At 36.1% G+C, this 19929-nt stretch overlaps 1 protein-coding gene across 2 annotated transcripts in view; it reads left to right on the forward strand.

Annotated features, from left to right (window-relative positions):
* The first annotated feature begins 2308 nt into the window (after positions 1-2308).
* The window catches only part of LOC140148874 (tyrosine-protein kinase receptor Tie-1-like), a 61914-nt gene continuing 44293 nt past the window's right edge, over positions 2309-19929 (forward strand). The window contains exons 1-15 of one of the 2 annotated variants that reach the window (XM_072171004.1): positions 2309-2423; positions 4854-5183; positions 5923-6237; positions 6411-6516; positions 6726-6924; positions 7491-7630; positions 8874-9099; positions 9612-9722; positions 11973-12163; positions 12485-12607; positions 12878-12948; positions 13131-13171; positions 14007-14109; positions 14609-14708; positions 15101-16014. In XM_072171004.1, coding sequence (XP_072027105.1) covers positions 6810-6924; positions 7491-7630; positions 8874-9099; positions 9612-9722; positions 11973-12163; positions 12485-12607; positions 12878-12948; positions 13131-13171; positions 14007-14109; positions 14609-14708; positions 15101-15172 — 1293 coding nt within the window. In that variant the 5' untranslated portion in view covers positions 2309-2423; positions 4854-5183; positions 5923-6237; positions 6411-6516; positions 6726-6809 and the 3' untranslated portion in view covers positions 15173-16014. Of the gene's footprint in view, positions 2424-4853; positions 5184-5922; positions 6238-6410; positions 6517-6725; positions 6925-7490; positions 7631-8873; positions 9100-9611; positions 9723-11972; positions 12164-12484; positions 12608-12877; positions 12949-13130; positions 13172-14006; positions 14110-14608; positions 14709-15100; positions 16015-19929 lie in introns of those variants that run through there. The other variant, XM_072171077.1, reaches the window with a different exon arrangement.

Raw genomic sequence — 19929 nt, forward strand, 5'->3', positions numbered from 1 at the left:
TGAACAGTTTAACGTGATTGGTAATTCTCCCGGTAATTCTCTCTTTCTAATTTGAACCTTTTTGGGTATTTCAACATTTCACCCTTGAAAAGCGGACATTTTTGTTGGGAGGGTGTTGCATCTCTATGAGCCTGCGTGGCAGAAGCATTCGAATTTAAGGAGAAGCACCATTTTGGTCGCTGTTTACTGAGACAATTCTCAACTAAAGTATTTATATTGGGATGTGTTTCATTTGGTAAAACAGGATAATATGTTTTTAATCCCGAGAATTGTGCTCTATTTTGCTGGAATGAAAGCGCGCTGGCATGCTGACGTGACGGGAAGTGTCATTTTAAAGAGGGAAATGTAAAACATTGTCTTGTATTGTATTTCTTAAAGTAATGATGATAAGTACATAAAAGTAAAGGAAATGATGCAAGGAATCCAACTTGCACAACAGATTCCTCAAAATGAGTTTTTGAGAAAAGGACCAATTTTGATTTTCCATAGTAATTTTGTTTTTTCGTCCACCATGCATAATTTATTCTAAATTCCAAATATGACATTAAAGAAAATATGTGTAAAAAAGGATCAAAATTTAGCTTATTTTAAATTCTGACCAAAATGTTGGATATTTTAAAGTATAAAAAATAATTTAAAAAATTTGAGAAAACAGTAACATAAATGTATTTTTCATCGATTTGGAAATTTAAGGTAAGTTTACGTTTTATGGTGGACAAAAAAATTGGCATGGAAAATCAAATTTGGCACTTTTTTTCAAAAACTGCTCATTTTATAAGGAATCTGCTGTGGTAATTGGATTCCTTGCACCATTTTCACTCTGAAAATGTATAATTTATGTACTTCTCATTATTACTTTTCAAAATTCAATTCAAAACTGTCTAAATGACCCTTCCTTTGAATTCCAGAAAAATACAGCACTAATTTTTGGAATAAAACATTATTGAGGCGGAGGCGCAGTGTTTAGAGTTACTTTTGGATATTTAATTATTTTCTTTATTTTCCACCCGGCTAAAAATAAATAAAATAATTAAATATCCAAACCTAACACTAAATACGGCGCCTAATGCAATAATCCTGTCTAATCCTTTCGTTGGACCTAACTGGCAATAAAAGTGCAATTTTGATATTTGGCATCTTTTTGGGAAAATTCTCACAATTACAAAATTCAAAGACTTGGTACAAGTCTAAGCATTCACAATCTTGCCATTTTATTTTAATTGTTTTTGCTTAAAATTAAGAGTACATGACTGATATGGGACAAGTCTTTAGGTTTGATTGTCACAAAATACAAAAACACCCTAAAAATGCACGTTTTAGGTCCAAAAATTTACAAATAGGCCTATTAAAATTTGACTTTTATTGCCCCTGTTAGGTCCAACTAAAGGACCCGCTAAAGAATTGGGATTGAACTATTTTTCATTTGGGAAAACCCCGTCGGAACCGCTGCGGCAGGCACCACTTTATTCAGCCTTAAAAAATAAAAAATGAAAAATTTGACACAAACAAAATCCGATTTTAATGTCATAGTTTTGCAGTTCTATTAATTTGCCGTTAAAATTGTACCTTCGTTTTCAAACGTGCTCGGGCTTTAAGTGCGCTTCAACCCAACCCCCATGAGGGGCTCAGCCCATTCAAACCCTGCTGGGGGTTCCACCACCAGAACCCCACTTTCGGCCGCACCACTTTCAAATTCGTTCCGACGAGCCTGGGCAATCTTATAGTATACGCATATGGTGGTGTACTTCCATCAAAAAGCAAAAACTTGAGTAACGCAGTTATACCACTTCCCGCGATGACAATTTATAAGAATCCCATTTCGAATCATATGCTACGAATGTAACGTTTTTCTTTGGTTATGTTGCTCATATTGGGCTATTCCATTTGAAATCCACACTACATCTGTGGAAGATTTTGGAAATATGTTCCATAGAGGGGATGTTATTCAAATGTAGGCCTATTGGTCAGGTTTAATCATTTTGAAACTCATACTCCCCATGTATTATATCTTTACCTTTATTTTCCACGTCCAACTGGAGTGAGTATTTCCAATGGAAGCTTCCACTCCCTCCGTGGAAGACTTTAGCTAATTCTTCCACAGGGGTAGTGTGGATTTTAAATGGAATAGCCCATTGACATCAGCCTGGCATGTTTTCATGATTGTGCAGATTACTGCAAACATTTGTGACGGAACTTGACACTGATAATAGTACGTATTTAAAAGGCTCGGTCAAGCATGTCAATTAAGCGTGAACTTGAATTCAAGCTATTTATATCCTTATTGTATCACCCCAAATAAATACTCTAGTAAATATACAAGTTTCATTAATATGACGAGTGCAGTGTGACGATGGCGGACAAGGTATTTAGCAACTACTTCCTCGTCGGAATATTGTTGTTAATTTGTGTAATTTTTTCAGCAGGTAAGATAGGCCTATATATGTTTTTTTGTCTTTTGATAAAAAAAATAGTGTTATAACTATTATTAATGACTCCGTGATTTTCTTTCAGAAGCAATAATGCCTGAATTATGCGAATATAGTAGACCTGCTTAGCACAATCTGTCTTGACTAAATTTGGCAAACTGAATAGTGATACAGGGTGAGCCAAAAAAGTGCAATAGAGCAAAGAATCCCATTATTGAAAGATTCTATAAATGCCACACTCAATAGTCACCTTCTGTGAAAATATTAAGTAAATTACGACTACCGTTTAATTTTTATGAGTCCTTTTGCTGCGATACCAAATTTCGGTATTTGTCCTCGAGGTGCCATGTATTTTGAATGAGAGCACGGTAAAGACACCAGCTCTGAAACTGACTTTAACTTAAATAAGGTTGATTTTTGCGTTATTTCAATTTCTTTTTTTCTGTTCAAACAAACTTTCTAACATTAAGTCCTTCATACCTCACGCGACTATAACTCCGAATTTTTAATCCCAATATGTCCAACTTACTGGATATTTTGTAATTCATTCCACTTCAATTTGTGCGCATTTCATTTTGATATTTGAAAACCCCGCCTACGAATTTGCATGTTTTTGATAGAGAATAAACATCTTTAAAGTAAAGGTAAAATGAAAATAACAACAAATAATGTTTCTTCTCCTTAAACAAGACCAAGGGCAATAACACTTTGGGTGTTCCATTTTATTTCAATGCCAATGAGTTTAAGAAAATGGCAGTTGTTCCAAATCTACCCTACACAGAGTGGGCTGAAATTCAAATTTTAGATGTATCTTGGACAAACATTAAAATTGGGTATCGCTATAAAATGTGTCATAAAAACAAAACGGTAAATGCTAATTCCTTGATTTTTTCACACAAGCTCACTGATGGATATATCATATATAAAATGTTTTAAAACCTAAATGGTTCAACACGGTTCTTAAACAAAAATTGATTCTTTTCTCTATTGCACTTTTTTTTACTCACCCTGTATATCCTCACAATACGAGCCAAACGCATTGCTAAAATACAATACCGGTAACTGTTTCCGCGTTCTACATTCGCATAATTATGCTGTTCATGATTGTATAGCAACATGTTCTTTATCATAGGTAAATGATAATAGGAAATGGGTGTAATTTTCATTGATATAATAATAGTTACTATTATTATCCATATACAATGATTGCTATATATTTGCTGATCAAACGCTCGGTATCCCAGATTTTTGTGTCGCATTTTAATATGGTAATAGGCCTAATACTTTGAACGTATGTACATGCGCGTATTTTTTTTGGGGGGACGGGGGTGTCATATGCAGGGGCGGCAAAGGGCGGCGGAAGAAGAAGAGGCGTCTATAACAATTATTAAAGAAAAAGAGCAGGTTTTTACATTCTTGACGAGCTCCCTGTAAAAATATTAGTGTCAACCTTTTCGGGCTGTTGATGAAGGGGCGGCAAAATTTACCTCTTCTGCAGCCCTCCGGGTAGGAGCGGCCACGGTACGCCACTGTATGCATGACTTACCGTTATATTTCTCCGATATTTTATTCACTTGATAATAATTATATCCCTTACTTGAATTCCTCCTCATGCGCCATCATAATTGTGCCATATTTGTTACCCTTCTTTATAACAAACCATAACTTTAACTGATGCTGTCACCCGCCTCACAACAACATATCTTAAATGTTTAGTTGTTTACACAAAGCAAAAACGATAGTAACGTACATTTTCCATTTTTTGCCATTCCGTTGTAGATAATTCGTCTCCAATAAGCCAAATCGGCATTAGAAGTTTGCAATGCATTGTGGAACAGGTTTTGCAATTTGGGGACACTAAAAACCAATTTTTTTTTTTTTGGTTTCTGTGGGTACAAAATATGATCTCAAATGTTTTACAAGAATGAAAACAAACCCAAAAAACATTATTATAGAATAAATTAATTAGTTAAATATATTTAATGATAACATTATGACAATAATAGATTAATTGATAATAATTACGGTAATTTCCCCGATATGTCAGAGGTCAACCGTCAAAGTGTCCCAAAACTGCTCTCAAAAACCGGAAGTTACAATGGCGATTGGGCTTATTATAACAGATCAGTAACTCTCAAGTTCTATATATTGCTTCTCTCATGAATAAGTATGAGAATAATTTTGGAATACCCCGCGAACTATAACCCTAACCCTAAACCTATAAGTATGTCTATTTGTGTAACATCAAACAATATAAATAGATATAAGATAATGGACTGTTATTGGTAATGACATAAAGAACGTTTTCACCCTTTGAATGGGGATTGTACATGTCATAGTTAAGCACGTCTCCAAACATCACACTGCTAGCTCCTCATTGATTAAAGGCAATTGATATTGTATATTTTAAATGTTTTAACTTTATAGGTCAACAAGCATGTTTCGAAGATCCAACAGTCACATATTATAGAGACCCATCAACTTCATTCCGCATTGCTTGGAAATGGGATTCTATAGCACCACCAGATTGTAACATTTATGCTGACGCAGTGATAGTACGATATGCTTTAACAAATAGGGATCATTGTGAAAACATATCGCCCCAGCAATTAATCACAGCTTTCGACGAGGATGGTAGTGTAAGAGCAACTTCAATAGAAGGATTGCAGCCTTATTCTACATATACTATTTACATTGGTTACCGGTTTGCGGGAGTCGAGCGTCAGTTTACTCAGACTGTGAATCAGACGGCAGAAGGTAAATATTGGTATTACGTGCTTTATCTTTCTTAGTAGAGAGGTTGCGATTTACAAACGTCGTATCGTACGCACGTATATCTATTCAACGTCACTCCCCTGTGACGAGATTTTGAATAGATATACGGGCGTACGATACGTACGTTTGGAAATCGAATCCTCTGATCTTGCTTGCTTTTCCTCCACACGATAAAGCTGCAAATATACATGCTTTAGTTGACCTACGATCATGACGATATTCATCTGTGGATTCAAAAGAATATGGTCCTGATGATATGAAAAACGTAGTAAGTAAACGTCCCGGAGGGTACTCACATGTAAATGTGGTATGGGTATGTGCGGCTGTCAATGGTCCCTTTTTCAGGCTCTCCAGCAGTTCCTCAAGACCCACATTTGGATCATGCTCCAGTTCTTTGAGCCTCAAACTGTAGCTCTTTAGCTGAAATGGAAAAGATTTGAAATTTGTTAGCTCCAAAGCCTATAATTTGGCCCAATTTCAGTTCACTTTTAGTTCACAAGACCCATCAAAAATGTTGAAATTTCAGTTCATCTAGCTTGTCTAGCCCCTATTTCGCCCAAAATCAGTTCTTAGTCCCCAAAGTTCGGCCGCACACCCATCTGTAATCGTGCGATCATCCATAAAAAAACAAAAAAAATGCATAAACATAAACAGTGCAGATATTCACTTGACATTTATAAATTGACGTCAATGTTAATTTCGTGTTATTTATTTAATAAAGCTAAACCTGGAGCTCCACGAAATGTCCTCGCCACTTTCAAAAGCACGACAAACCTAGTGTTCCAGTGGGATGGTCCGCCATGTGGCCAACGAGGAGCTAATATTATGACTTACATACTCATATTAAGTACACTTGACAGACCAGACTTACCTTTTCACACAAGAACTCCGGCAGATAATCGAACTTACAACTTTCTAAGTCTATCACCCGATACAGAATACATATTTACTGTACTTTCACAAGCAACTATACCAAGTGATCCTGTTGAAGTTATCGTGAGAACATTAAAATCAGAGGACGGAGATAGCGAACTAGGTATGGTGTTATTAAAAAATGAAACACAGTATAGTAAGACTCGGCCATAAATTTTAATTAATGGACATTACATGTACTTCTCAGTCATTTATTTTGTATTGGTGTAAAGAGGGAGATATAGTCGATAGAGTATTATGATTAACAAAGTTCTTTTCGACACCTTTGCTTCTCAGTATCCAGCGAGCGCGCAATTTGACAGTTACTCAAGTTACTTCGAATAGTGTAACCTTAGAGTGGACTAGACCTCTTAACCCAAACGGTGTTATACAGTACTACGAGGTATGTCATTTAATTCTTCGCTGCTGCTGTGTGAGTGGTGGTGTTGGTGATGGGGATTGATTGGTATGTGTAGTGTAGAGAGTAGGTCTTAGCTTTGTTGTTGCTATTGATAATGTTTTTGTTTTGTTTGTCAATTTTAAAGTTTGGTTACAAAAACCGTTCACAAGACTCACAATAACCACAGAAATATAATTTGATTTGAACTACAGATTGTTTACACTGAACAAAGCGATGATGACGATGACGATTCGACACAAACAACATCGATAAACCATAACGACATCGATAATTTGATGATCACTTTGAAAAACTTGGAACCAGCTACCACATATCAAATTACCATTAGGGCTAATAAGGAATCAGATGAATTAAATGGAATGCAGGCGACAATTTCCGTAACTACAAAAGGTGTGCATTTTTCTGATTCTTAATACGACCAAGAATCCCTCAGCCCGGTCCCTCACAAAAATGACATTTTTAAGCTTTTCATATTACTGTTGAGATACTCAAGAACTTAAGAATGTAAGATTTAAAAGCCAACAAAAAATGTAACATCTTTATGTCCAGTTCGTCCAGTAGCATTACTTTTATGAGGATAGATAGTGACATTCACCAGGTATATACAAGGGTTTTATTGCACCATCCATGCAAATTGATTCAGGTGACTTTCAGCTGTAGGTAATGTTTGGCTCACTGATAACATAAACAGTTACTGATATACGATATCTACAAAAACACTTGAAATTGATTCAATGTTCTCCAAAAAACACCCCATTTTTGGTAATGGTTTATCAGCATGAAAATTTACTAACGTGTTAAAAACTTATCTTAGAATATGAACAGATCAAACAAAAAGAAAACACGGGGACGATAACCGAATTATATACGTCCTTAATATAGTAATCCCGATCAAATTCATCTGTTTGTCAAATCCCTATCATGCATTGCTAGCTTTATTTTATTCCATAATACAGGTAGTTCTAGTTCAACACCTATCTGGGCCGGGACAGTAGGAGGAGTCGTTGCTCTCATTATTATCATAGTTCTTGTCATTATTTTATGCAAAGTCACAAGACAACGCAGTGAAACACCAAACAGCCCAATATTTTATGTGGTAAGTAAACCCGGGGGTACTCAGTACAAATCACCATATAATGCATACATGTGGTAATCTTCCACGACACTAACACAAATATCTACCACGACAGCAATCCATCCAACATTTAAATAACAAACATGCCATATATTCATATCTACGCATCTACGACCACACAAGGTTCTGTACAGAAACTGGTAGAAACAAGCAACACCTGGCAACGAATAGGGTTCTAACCAAAACCATAAGCATTATGAAGTTGGCCGGAGATGGGAGATTGGACATTCGTTATTTAGGGGAATTTAGACCTGAAAACTTTTTTGCATCGATCTCATAATTTTTGGACGTTCAAAGATTTTGGTCAAAAATTGTTAACTTTTTGGACCATCGTTATTAGGTCGAATTTCGCAGTGTTTCTGCATCGGTGTGTTCTGGAGTAATTTGAAACCATTTTTGGACATTCAAACATTTTCGGGTCAAAATTGTCCAACAATGTCCAACAATGGTGTCAAATTACTCCAGAACACGTGAACTGATCTGAAAAGAAACGAAATTCGTCGGGCGAAATTCGTCGGATAATGAAGGTTAAAAAATATTTTGACAACATTTTTAAATGTCCAAAAATTGTATCAAATGACTATATTTCATGAGATTGATGCAGAAAATAATTTTAGAATGAAATTCCCTAAATAACGAATGTCAATCTCAATCTCGATTAACTTCACAATGCTAAACCACACTGTCTCTCAACCGCAGCCTCCTTGCCATTTTTTAATAATGTTTAATAATTATTTTTAATAATTACCAATCATGTCGCCCACACCGAGCTGTATACCCAAACCACTTTCTTATTTCATTGACCCTGCAAACATGGCAAACGCACCCTACCAATTCCATAACTGTTATTCACAAACAGTGTATGCCGAGAACCGTGTTTGTTTTGTATTTGAAGAACTTGGTTTCACCCAACCCCCTTTTTGTGCAATCCACTCTCGGTCAAAATGAAATACCCATCTTCCTGATCCCCATACTTGATTGATTTTTGAAACGTGCATGTTTTTAAGTAGTGTAATGCAACTCTTCTTTATAATGCTTAGAATGCAAAATTATTTGAAATTCACCAAATAATCAGTTAATTGAATTAGAAAATGGGTATATTTAATTTTGATCGAGAGTGGATGTAATGGTTTTGAAACCAAGCTCTTTATTTGTTCTTGTGTTCTTGTTCTTCCATATTACACTTTATGCTTTGATATTTTAGAACAAAACCGAGGAATGCTCACCGTCAAATACTATTGACACATTACCACCTGGTGAATACGAAAACCTACGCGATGGAGCAACAGACCCATTAGCTTGGGAGATCCAACGGGAAAACATTCAAATTCTTGACAAGATTCTGGGGGAAGGGAGCTTTGGGGTTGTTCAAGAAGGCGAAGTCAGGATAGGGAATAGTTGGATCACTGTCGCAGTTAAAAGTCTCCCTGGTAAGTTGTTTTAAATACATGCAATCGTATTTTGGTAAAGGTTAACTTTATATAAATGGCGGATGAAAATAATTGGGACATAAAATTAAAAAACCGCACTTTTAGCAGATTACAGCCGCCATTATAAGAAATAAAAGACCCAAGTGTATCTCCATACAATTAAGTGCAACAAATAAACAAAAAGAGTAGGTAATGATGAATTGTTGTTGTTTGACACCTTGAAATTATCATTTTTGGCTATCGAACTTGACTTGTTAATATATCTTTATACATTTGATTTGTTTTGTTTTTGTTGTTCCCCTTTGCATTTAGTCATCACAATCTAGTCTATAAGCTTCTGTAATGTTCTAATTTCCCCAATCAAGTTGTATATACCTTGCTCTTTTTCTTTTCAGTTGGTTCTTAAACTTTTTCTTAAAACTTATGTAAATGACTGTATTTGGGACTTTGCGACAGTGAGATTGTTTCAGAGTTAACTTTGTTTTCTTTTTTGTTTGTATTTTCTACATCAGACGGCGCTGGGGAGAGAGAGGTTAAGAATTTTGAAAACGAATTGGCAATCATGAAGAAAATTGGACGTCACATAAACATTGTATCTCTAGTGGGAGCATGTAGATTGGGAGGTAGGACATTCAGTTTTAACTGGCCAATCATAAAAAGCACGATTGTTTAGTTAATTCCCTCCGTCTACGTCTGCCAGTGGCGGTCAACTTTCTGTCAGTGGCGGTTAACTTTTCCCTTCCTTTCCCTTCTCTTTCTTTCCCTTCCCTTCCCTTCCCTTCTCTTCCCTTCCCTTCCCTTCTCTTCTCTTCTCACCTCTTCTCTTCTCTTCTCTTCTCTTCTCTTCTCTTCTCTTCTCTTCTCTTCTCTTCTCTTCTCTTCTCTTCTCTTCTCCTCTCTTCTCCTCTCTTCTCCTCTCTTCTCCGCTCTTCTCCGCTCTTCTCCTCTCTTCTCCTCTCTTCTCCCTTCTCCTCTCTTCTCTTCTCTTCTCTTCTCTTCTCTTCTCTTCTCTTCTCTTCTCTTCTCTTCTCTTCTCTTCTCTTCTCTTCTCTTCTCTTCTCTTCTCTTCTCTTCTCTTCTCTTCTCTTCTCTTCTCTTCTCTTCTCTTCTCTTCTCTTCTCTTCTCTTTCTCTTCTCTTTTTTTCTCTTCTCTTCTCTCTTCTCTTTCTCTTCTCTTTCTCTTCTCTTTCTCTTCTCTTTCTCTTCTCTTTCCCTTCTCTTTCCCTTCTCTTTCCCTTCTCCTCTCTTCTCCTCTCTTCTCCTCTCTTCTCCTCTCTTCTCCGCTCTTCTCCTCTCTTCTCCTCTCTTCTCCTCTCTTCTCCTCTCCTCTCCTCTCTCCTCTCCTCTCTTCTCCTCTCTTCTCCTCTCTTCTCCTCTCTTCTCCTCTCTTCTCCTCTCTTCTCCTCTCTCTCTCTCCTCTCTCTTCTCTTCTCTTCTCTTCTCTTCTCTTCTCTTCTCTTCTCTTCTCTTCTCTTCTCTTCTCTTCTCTTCTCTTCTCTTCTCTTCTCTTCTCTTCTCTTCTCTTTTTCTCTTCTCTTTCTCTTCTCTTTCTCTTCTCTTTCTCTTCTCTTTCTCTTCTCTTTCTCTTCTCTTTCTCTTCTCTTCTCTTCTCTTCTCTTCTCTTCTCTTCTCTTCTCTTCTCTTCTCTTCTCTTCTCTTCTCTTCTCTTCTCTTCTCTTCTCTTCTCTTCTCTTCTCTTTCTCTTCTCTTTCTCTTCTCTTTCTCTTCTCTTCTCTTCTCTTCTCTTCTCTTCTCTTCTCTTCTCCTCTCTTCTCCTCTCTTCTCCTCTCTTCTCCTCTCTTCTCCGCTCTTCTCCGCTCTTCTCCTCTCTTCTCCTCTCTTCTCCTCTCTTCTCCTCTCCTCTCTTCTCTTCTCTTCTCTTCTCTTCTCTTCTCTTCTCTTCTCTTCTCTTCTCTTCTCTTCTCTTCTCTTCTCTTCTCTTCTCTTCTCTTCTCTTCTCTTCTCTTCTCTTCTCTTTCTCTTCTCTTTCTCTTCTCTTTCTCTTCTCTTTCTCTTCTCTTTCTCTTCTCTTTCTCTTCTCTTTCCCTTCTCTTTCCCTTCTCTTTCTCTTCTCCTCTCTTCTCCTCTCTTCTCCTCTCTTCTCCGCTCTTCTCCTCTCTTCTCCTCTCTTCTCCTCTCTTCTCCTCTCCTCTCTTCTCCTCTCTTCTCTTCTCTTCTCCTCTCTTCTCCTCTCTTCTCCTCTCTTCTCCTCTCTTCTCCTCTCTTCTCCTCTCTTCTCCTCTCTTCTCCTCTCTTCTCTTCTCTTCTCTTCTCTTCTCTTCTCTTCTCTTCTCTTCTCTTCTCCTCTCCTTCTCTTCTCTCCTCTCCTCTCCTCTCCTCTCCTCTCTCCTCTCCTCTCCTCCTCTCCTCTCCTCTCCTCTCCTCTCCTCTCTTCTCCTCTCTTCTCCTCTCTTCTCCTCTCTTCTCCTCTCTTCTCTTCTCCTCTCTTCTCTTCTCTTCTCTTCTCTTCTCTTCTCGTCTCGTCTCTTCTCTTCTCTTCTCTTCTCTTCTCTTCTCTTCTCTTCTCTCTCTTCTCTTCTCTTCTCTTCTCTTCTCTTCTCTCTCTTCTCTTCTCTTCTCTTCTCTTTCTCTTCTCTTTCTCTTCTCTTTCTCTTCTCTTTCTCTTCTCTTTCTCTTCTCTTTCTCTTCTCTTTCTCTTCTCTTTCTCTTCTCTTTCTTCTCTTCTCTTTCCCTTCTCTTTCTCTTCTCTTTCTCTTCTCTTCTCATATCTCATTCCTTTGTCCTTCTTCCTCTCCGTCTCCTTTCATTTTTTACAAACATCCCCTCCTTTTCCTTTCATACTTTTCACATTCAATATTTCTTCACCTCGGTTGTTGTCTGACGAATTCCATTCATATTTGTATTCTTATTAGATATGCTGTACGTAGCCTTAGAACATGTCAGTCTGGGAAATTTAAAGAACTTTCTAAAGGAGAGCCGGACAAGCATTAGTAGTGATTATGCTGATGAGGCTGTGAACATGTTGACTAATTTATCGCATGCTCAACTTATCAGCTTGGCTTTAGATGTGGCAAAAGGCATGCAACATCTAGCGGATCGAGGGGTAAGCAATTCCATACTATCACGTCGAACTATGTGGATGATTTCTTTGAAAGGGATATTCGAACATTTTGTCAGAAGTTCAACTGGATCCTCACAACATGTTATGTCTATTCCATAAAATATTGCAAATAATTCATTCGAAACTGTAAATTGCTTTCCATGGCTTGATCATTAGTTTTCCTACCACTCATTCCTGAAAAAGATGCTCAGAACTCAGACCTTTATTTAATATAAATTCGGTTGGAATATTTACTGTACTACATGTATCAAATGCACTCGTAATGATATTAACCAATATTTGTATAAAATTGTACTTTTCCAGATAATACATCGAGATTTAGCAGCTCGCAACATTCTGGTCGGACAAAGCTTCGATGGTCTCGTTGCTAAGGTGTGTGACTTTGGGATGTCACGTGGTGATAGTATCTACAGACAATCCTCAAATGTAAGCTTCCACGTACCTCTACATAAACTTGACGGTATAATAAAAAATAATGATAATATTAATAATATTAATAATAATAATAATAATAATAATAATAATAATAATAATAATAATAATAATAATAAATAATAATAAACAAAATAATAATAGTAATATTATTTATCTTTATTGTTGGTACTTTTTATTTTGATCTTTTAAATCCATGAAACCCATTTTATCAAATCAATTGCATTGTAAACATTTAATCATAATATCTTACATTTCTTTCAGGCACGAGTTCCTGTCAAGTGGACTGCGATAGAGGCATTAACCAGACAAATATTTACTACCAAAAGTGATGTGTACGTATAGTTGCTTTTATTAACCCTTTGATAATTATGTAAAAACGTTTAAGATTGGCCTCTTATCTCCATTTGGTTCATCAATCGAAATGTATCTGTTATTTTTATTTGGTTTATGTTTCATGTATTGATTAATATTATTGAATTCGAGTTAAAATGTTACAATATGTTTTTAATCGTAGGTGGTCGTTTGGTATTTTATTATGGGAAATCGTCACCCTAGGTGAGTGTCATTGTCTTATTCATTCTTCCTTAGAGCATATTTCCTTTAGATACTAAGGCAATTTATACAACAGACGGAAGGCTTAGACAGGCTTAGTCTAAACAAAGTCACACTCAAAACTACCGTCCTTTTTGCTCTTATATCACCGTATGCAATTCCAAGAAATGGCCAGGTTTGAGTGATTCCGATAAATCCCACTTGAAGTACTGATTGATCGATATCGCCTTATTCACCCAAGCCGGTAGAGGTACCTCTTGTAGAAAATTCTATAGAATTTTCCCATCATGCTGATCACTAGCACCTCATATTAGGGTCTTTGAAAAGAGCGGTATCGTAGGCAATCTATCATTGCACACATGCCTGGGTGATGAGTGCATCCTGCTTGTAGTGCGGGGCAAAACATTCAAATATAGTTTAAACCCGTTACTATGGTAATTGATCCTGTTAATGTTATATCACTACTTCTACGGCCAATTGGATCTATGCCGATTTAATGATTCTTAATGTTTTGCTCCTCATGCGGAAGTTTGCTTGCATCAGTATTATACTTAAGGATTGCGATGACAGTTTCGTTTATAACTCATACTAAAGAATTTCAACACTCATCCTCAAGATAAAGATTAAAATCATTGCGTCTGCTCCGTATCTGAAGGGGAATTGTACCAGTCATGTAACAACAAAAAGTGCAAAAGTACAAAAAGTGCTGAATGCAAATTGCTAACCATGGCTATGGCCTCGGTCTCCCATCTTTTCAACATAATTATAACAATAACGGACAGTTGATATTCCTTAATTCAAAGCGGTGTTCCAACTTATTGTGTCTTTCTTTATTCAGGGGGAACTCCATACACCAATCCCAAGATTGAAAATAGAGATCTACCTTTGTATCTACAGAATAGTTACCGTCTAGATAAACCACAGAATTGCGACGAAACAATGTAAGATAATAGACGTATTACAATAATATTTAAAACAACGTTCTAAAATGTAACTGTATACATACTACTTTGAAGTAAATTTACTACTACTTTAAGATAAATTTATTTCCTATAAACTAATTGTTCTATATATTGTAGTTGTAAGAACAGCTTCTCCAATTGTACAATGCTAAGGCTCAAGAAATGAAGAACCGGAAGTCGGCGATGCCATGCTCATGATGCACGTCTAATTATAGTGTTCTTATGCAATGCTGCTACTCGCGCTGCGCTGTCCATTTAATATATCTATTTATTTATTTATTTATTTATTTATTTATTTATTTATTTATTTATTTATTTATTTATTTATTTATTTATTTATTTATTTATTTATTTATTTATTTATTTATTTATTTATTTATTTATTTATTCATTTTCCTATTTATTTTCCTCTTAATTGAATCACATTTAACATTAAAAAGCAATATCTAGCAGGCTCTATAATAATTATTATTTCTAGGTATAACTTGATGTTTCGATGCTGGGCAGGAAGGCCAGCAGATCGACCAACATTCCCTCAACTTGTTAGAGAATTGACGTATATATTGGATGATGAAAGCGTAAGTCTGATATAATCACTTTCTGTAAGCCCTACATTATCCTTTAGGCATCCTAAAATATGAAAGACGGGCTATGTCGTATTGAAAATGATGATGGAGTTTGCCCCAATAATATGATTTTTTTTTAGAATAACAAAATTCTAATTCACAGAAATGGTGAAATTATTTCAAGGTGTTTATATGAAAAGTTGTTAACATTCATCCAAATCAAGTAAAATATTTCCGCCTTCATATGGATGAGAAAAAATCAATCTACAGAAATCCTCCAGTAATATTTTGCTAATATTAAAAAAACACAAATTGATAAATGTATTGTTAAAGTAAAACTTTATGATGAGAAGGCGTCCAATTATGTATTATTTTATTGTTTCTTATGCGTTGTTTTCTTATAGGTGTATGTTATTACCTCAATAGATGAATCTGACAACTTCCGGTTTGTGATGATCGAACCAGACGACGATTAGGAGTACTCAAAGTATGGGTTGAACTGAATTGTACTCAGACAGAGTATTACTCAGAGTAAGCCCACTGAGTTGAACTGAGTTGTACTCAGAGTATTACTTAGAGTAGGATTACTGAGTTGTACTCATACAGAGTACTGATTAGAGGGTATACGAGGTCACTCATGACAGTCAGCCCTATAAAATTATGGCCTTCGTAAGGCTGAGTTCACATAGAAGTATACGGTATACGGTATTCGCTATACGAAATACGCTCATTCGATCAGGCTGAGTTCATATAGGAGTATACTATGTGAACTCAGCCTGATCGAATGAGCGTATTTCGTATAGCGATTAGCGAGACTAGGTATGATAGGTCAGTTTACCAATTTTCTTCGTCTAATCAAATGCTTGTAAGTTTACTTCTTGAGGTCACATTGCATTCAATGAGGTGTCATAATGTGCAGAATTAGATAGTGCATCTATTTAAAAAAAAATGAATTTACCCACATATGGTTTAGTTTTAAAATTGGGACGGTATACGCTGCACTAAAATCGAACACGCACGATTCCCACTTATTCCCACTATACTACTTTACGCAGGTATACGGCCTTTTCGAATAGTGCCCTCTTATGTGACCCGGTATTATGAAATTACCGTGCTCGGTTTAAGCTATACGCGTACACCTGCAAAACGTGCACCGTATACCCGAATAGTATACTTCTATGTGATCGTAGCCTTATGTGACCCGGTACTATGAAATTGTCTTGCTCGATTTCAACTATACGCGTGCACCTGCAAAACGTGCACCGTATACCCAAATAGTATATACTTCTATGTGAACGCAGCCTAAGGTACCACGGGGCAATTCATACTGCAGTTACTGTCCGTTTTCCTATACACAATACACAGTGCTCTTTCCCATTGACACGTGACCTCTACAAATAGCCCTACGTTAAAAGTATGGGGATATGACTAGTTAACGTCGCTGTGTGAAAATAACCGGCCAATATTAAAAGTACTCTTCTAAAGTTTTAGAAAATATAGTTTTTTAACATGTCCTAAATTTTTAGCTAATTTAGATGTTTGGAAATATTCGTACTTTGGTGTTTTAGTTAATGTTATAGGTAATGGTACATTGCCTAGTTAACGTCGCTGTGTGAAAAATAACCGGCCAATATTCAATGTCCTAAATTTTTAGCTAATTTAGGTGTTTGGAGAGGGTCGCACTTTTGTGTTTTAGGAAGGATATGTAAACGACAGATATATGAAGAAATTATTTCCAAACCGTGTTAAGTCAACAATCATTATGTTGCTCATTTTCAAGAAAGCTGGTTTACAAAAAGCAGGCCATTGTCTCATTTCGTGAACAAAGGTACACATACCATTTTTTCCTTTCGTTTCCTTTATAATCGGTTACCCAACTGAAGCTATAATACCAGCTTTATTGCGATATCCCACATGAAAACAGACACATGTGCACAACCAGAGAAGATCCGATTTAATCAGTTGAGCTGTTTCAATGAGTGTTATCTTGGTTTAATAGCTTTTAATGGGGTTAAGTCCTGCAAAGGTCGAGATGAATTCTACTGTAGACATGACTGCATCATGTCGCATGATAAAACAATAAAACAGGTGATGGATGGTTATGGAATCGAAGTAAGGACCTGTCCCTCTGTCATCTCTGTCCCCCATCATGGCTGCCATTTCAATTGTTATATCGCTCCGGTTGGTTTATTGCATACAATCTATACTGAGTTGAAATATTTTGTTTGCAGCAGTACTCAGTGTTTATAAATGCATATAAAATACTCTGAATTGTAGTTTGGTGGTTCCGCCTGCACATTACTGGTGGACACACGATAATTCACCAATAAAGACTTAAGGGGTACTACACCCTGTCCAATTTATGCCTATTTTTGCATTTTTCTCAAAATTATAGCGCATTGGTGATAAATAAGATATGTATATTATAGGGGCAAGGACTACAACTACTGTACTTATAATTTTATTTCAGCACAGACAACAGTTGTGGAGTTACAGTCCAAAATGTGGGAAAACCAGTATTTGATCAATAAATCAAGAACTACTTGCCTTGAGTTGCTGAATTTTCAGTACAGTAGTTGTAGTCCTTGCCCCTATAATATACATATCTTACTTGTCACCTATGTGCTAAAGTTTTGAGAAAAATGCAAAAATAGGCATAAAATTGGCCAGGGGTGTAGTACCCCCTTAAATAAAGACAACCAATTATTTTGCTGTCCATTCACCTATATAATAATAGCAATCAGATTTTGGGATGGATGTACAGTAGCATAGCCAGCAGGGGGGGCAGGGGGGGGCAGAGTGCCCTCTGACAAAAAAAAAAGGGAAAAACAGGAGGGCAAAGGAAAAGAAAAGGGGCAAGGAGCCCTTTTCTACCGAAATTCAGCCCGAAAAAACACAATTTTTCCGCGCTACGCGCGCATATTGCAAAGATTAAGCCCTTTCCATCCTGATAATGGGCAAAATAGTGTAAAATACAATTTGTTTGCGCGCTACGCGCGCACACCGTCCCAATAAAGCCCTTTGTCTCTATGCATTGTATGATGCAACTGTAATTTTTTTCGTCTGTGCCCCAAACATTTTATTTTGCCCCCCCCCCCCCCGACCAAAAAAAGCTGGCTACGCCCCTGTGGATGTATACTAGGGTGATTCACAAAAAATGAAATTGGTATTTTTCAACGGGACACCCCCTCATTTTGTTCATTTTGGTAATAAAATTATACCTGCAAAATATGAAAAAAATTCAAAAAGTTGAGGGGTGCTACCGGTCAATGAACTTTTGTACACAAAGTCAATGGGATTTTTTGTCAAAATTTCAAGCGCTTATTTCAGGGCCTAAAAAGTCTACCAGGCTTGCAAAACTGAAGTAAATGTTCAATGATATACCTAACTTTGTGAAAACATGGGTTTTACCAAATTAAAGTTCATAGTTGACTGTAATAATAAAAATGTTTCAAAAGTGACAGAGGGAGTGTAGCTCAAGAAAAGAATACCCTGGGATATCCCCTGGAATCCCACCAGGCACCCCAAATTTATACCTTATTGAACTGAACTGTTGAAAAAAAAAAAAGATTACAATTCTTCACATATTAGTTTACCCCAATGGTGATACCAGCTTTTGAAATCTTATGTAATAGTAACTATCAAAATCCATACATCTGTATCAGGGGTGGTCATTATGGCCATACCTGATGAAGATTTGTATTGTTTGAATTGAATGACCACAGGAAGGATTAGATTCACCATGGTTGAAAAGAAATGTATATAAATTGGGGTCACAACATTGGATAGTGGCCAGTTCAAAACTACACCTTGTGCAAGGTACTTGTGACAAGAGCTAAAGTGGCTAAGACACATTTACTACTGGATTACACATTAAACATTACACTACACTTACATAAAATTACAAAAACAAAACAAAACAACACATAATCATGATCAAGTCAAAACAAAACAAAGCAAAAACAAACAAAGAAACAACAAAAAAAAAAAATTAAAAAAAAAAAAGAAAGAACTAGAGCCCCATAAACACAACTTTATATTAGCCAAGTACCATAATATTTTGGCTGTTCCAGCAACTGCCTTGCCCCAAATGTAACAGTTTTCACAAAAATGCAATTTTCTGGAAAGCGGGTTAACATTTTTACAATTTTCTTTAGCATTTATTTTAAGGACGTTACTCACACTATGATCAAATATTTTTGGCACAATCAGGGAAAATTAACATGGCTTTTTTTTGTGTTGTAAAGAAAATGGCTCATAAATCCCATTGACTTTGTGTACAAAAGTTCATTGACCGGTAGCACCCCCTAAACTTTTTTGAATTTTTTTCATATTTTGCAGGAATGATTTTATTACCAAAATGAACAAAATGAGGGGGTGGCCCGTTGAAAAATACCAATTTCATTTTTTGTGAATCACCCTAATGTATACACAGTGATTTGGAGAAGCTATGTAAATAATCAAAAATACATGGCTACAAATTGACAAGGACAACTCCTTTTGTCAACAATATTGATTATACAATGTACTCCATGGGCCTCCTCAATAGAATAGCTTCTGGTATTTATTTATCTTCTTAACTCCTCAACAATGGTCACCTTAGTCATGGAATAATTGATAGGAAGAGGCACTCCCTAATTAGCATGAGGCCGCATTCTTATTTAAATTAGCCATTGTGTTATAAATTCATATTCATGTTTACCGGTAGCACTTTACACCACCGCGTAGGGTAAGTCATGAAAAATTAAGTGGTCTAAAGTCAAATAAGCTTCATTCTTTCCAGTTTCCAGTCTTGAACAAAATAGTAGGCAGAGGCGGGAATCGATCTCGGTACCTCTCGGTTGAAAGGCACAGCGTACGACCGCTAAGCCAAGTAACTACCTGATGTGAGACGTGTGATTTTAATCCTTGATATTGCTCAAGGGAATAAATCGTGAAATTAAATCAATAATAAAAGAAGCATAGTTTTATTTAGGGCTCAAATTGGAGAAAGCTCTACTAGAGAAAAGGGAAAATATTTGTCTTTGCTCTAAAGAAAATATTTAAGTTAGAAAATAATCAAATAAATTTAAATAAATATTTTGAAACAGAATGTTACGCCTCTATTGGAAAAAAAATATATTACAATAACTTGTCTATACTATAATTTATTATTTATTTATTTATTTATTTATTTATTTATTTATTTATTTATTTATTTATTTATTTATTTATTTTATTTATTTATTTATTT

Source organism: Amphiura filiformis, chromosome 1 (genome assembly GCF_039555335.1).
Source record: "Amphiura filiformis chromosome 1, Afil_fr2py, whole genome shotgun sequence".
Taxonomy (NCBI): domain Eukaryota; kingdom Metazoa; phylum Echinodermata; class Ophiuroidea; order Amphilepidida; family Amphiuridae; genus Amphiura; species Amphiura filiformis.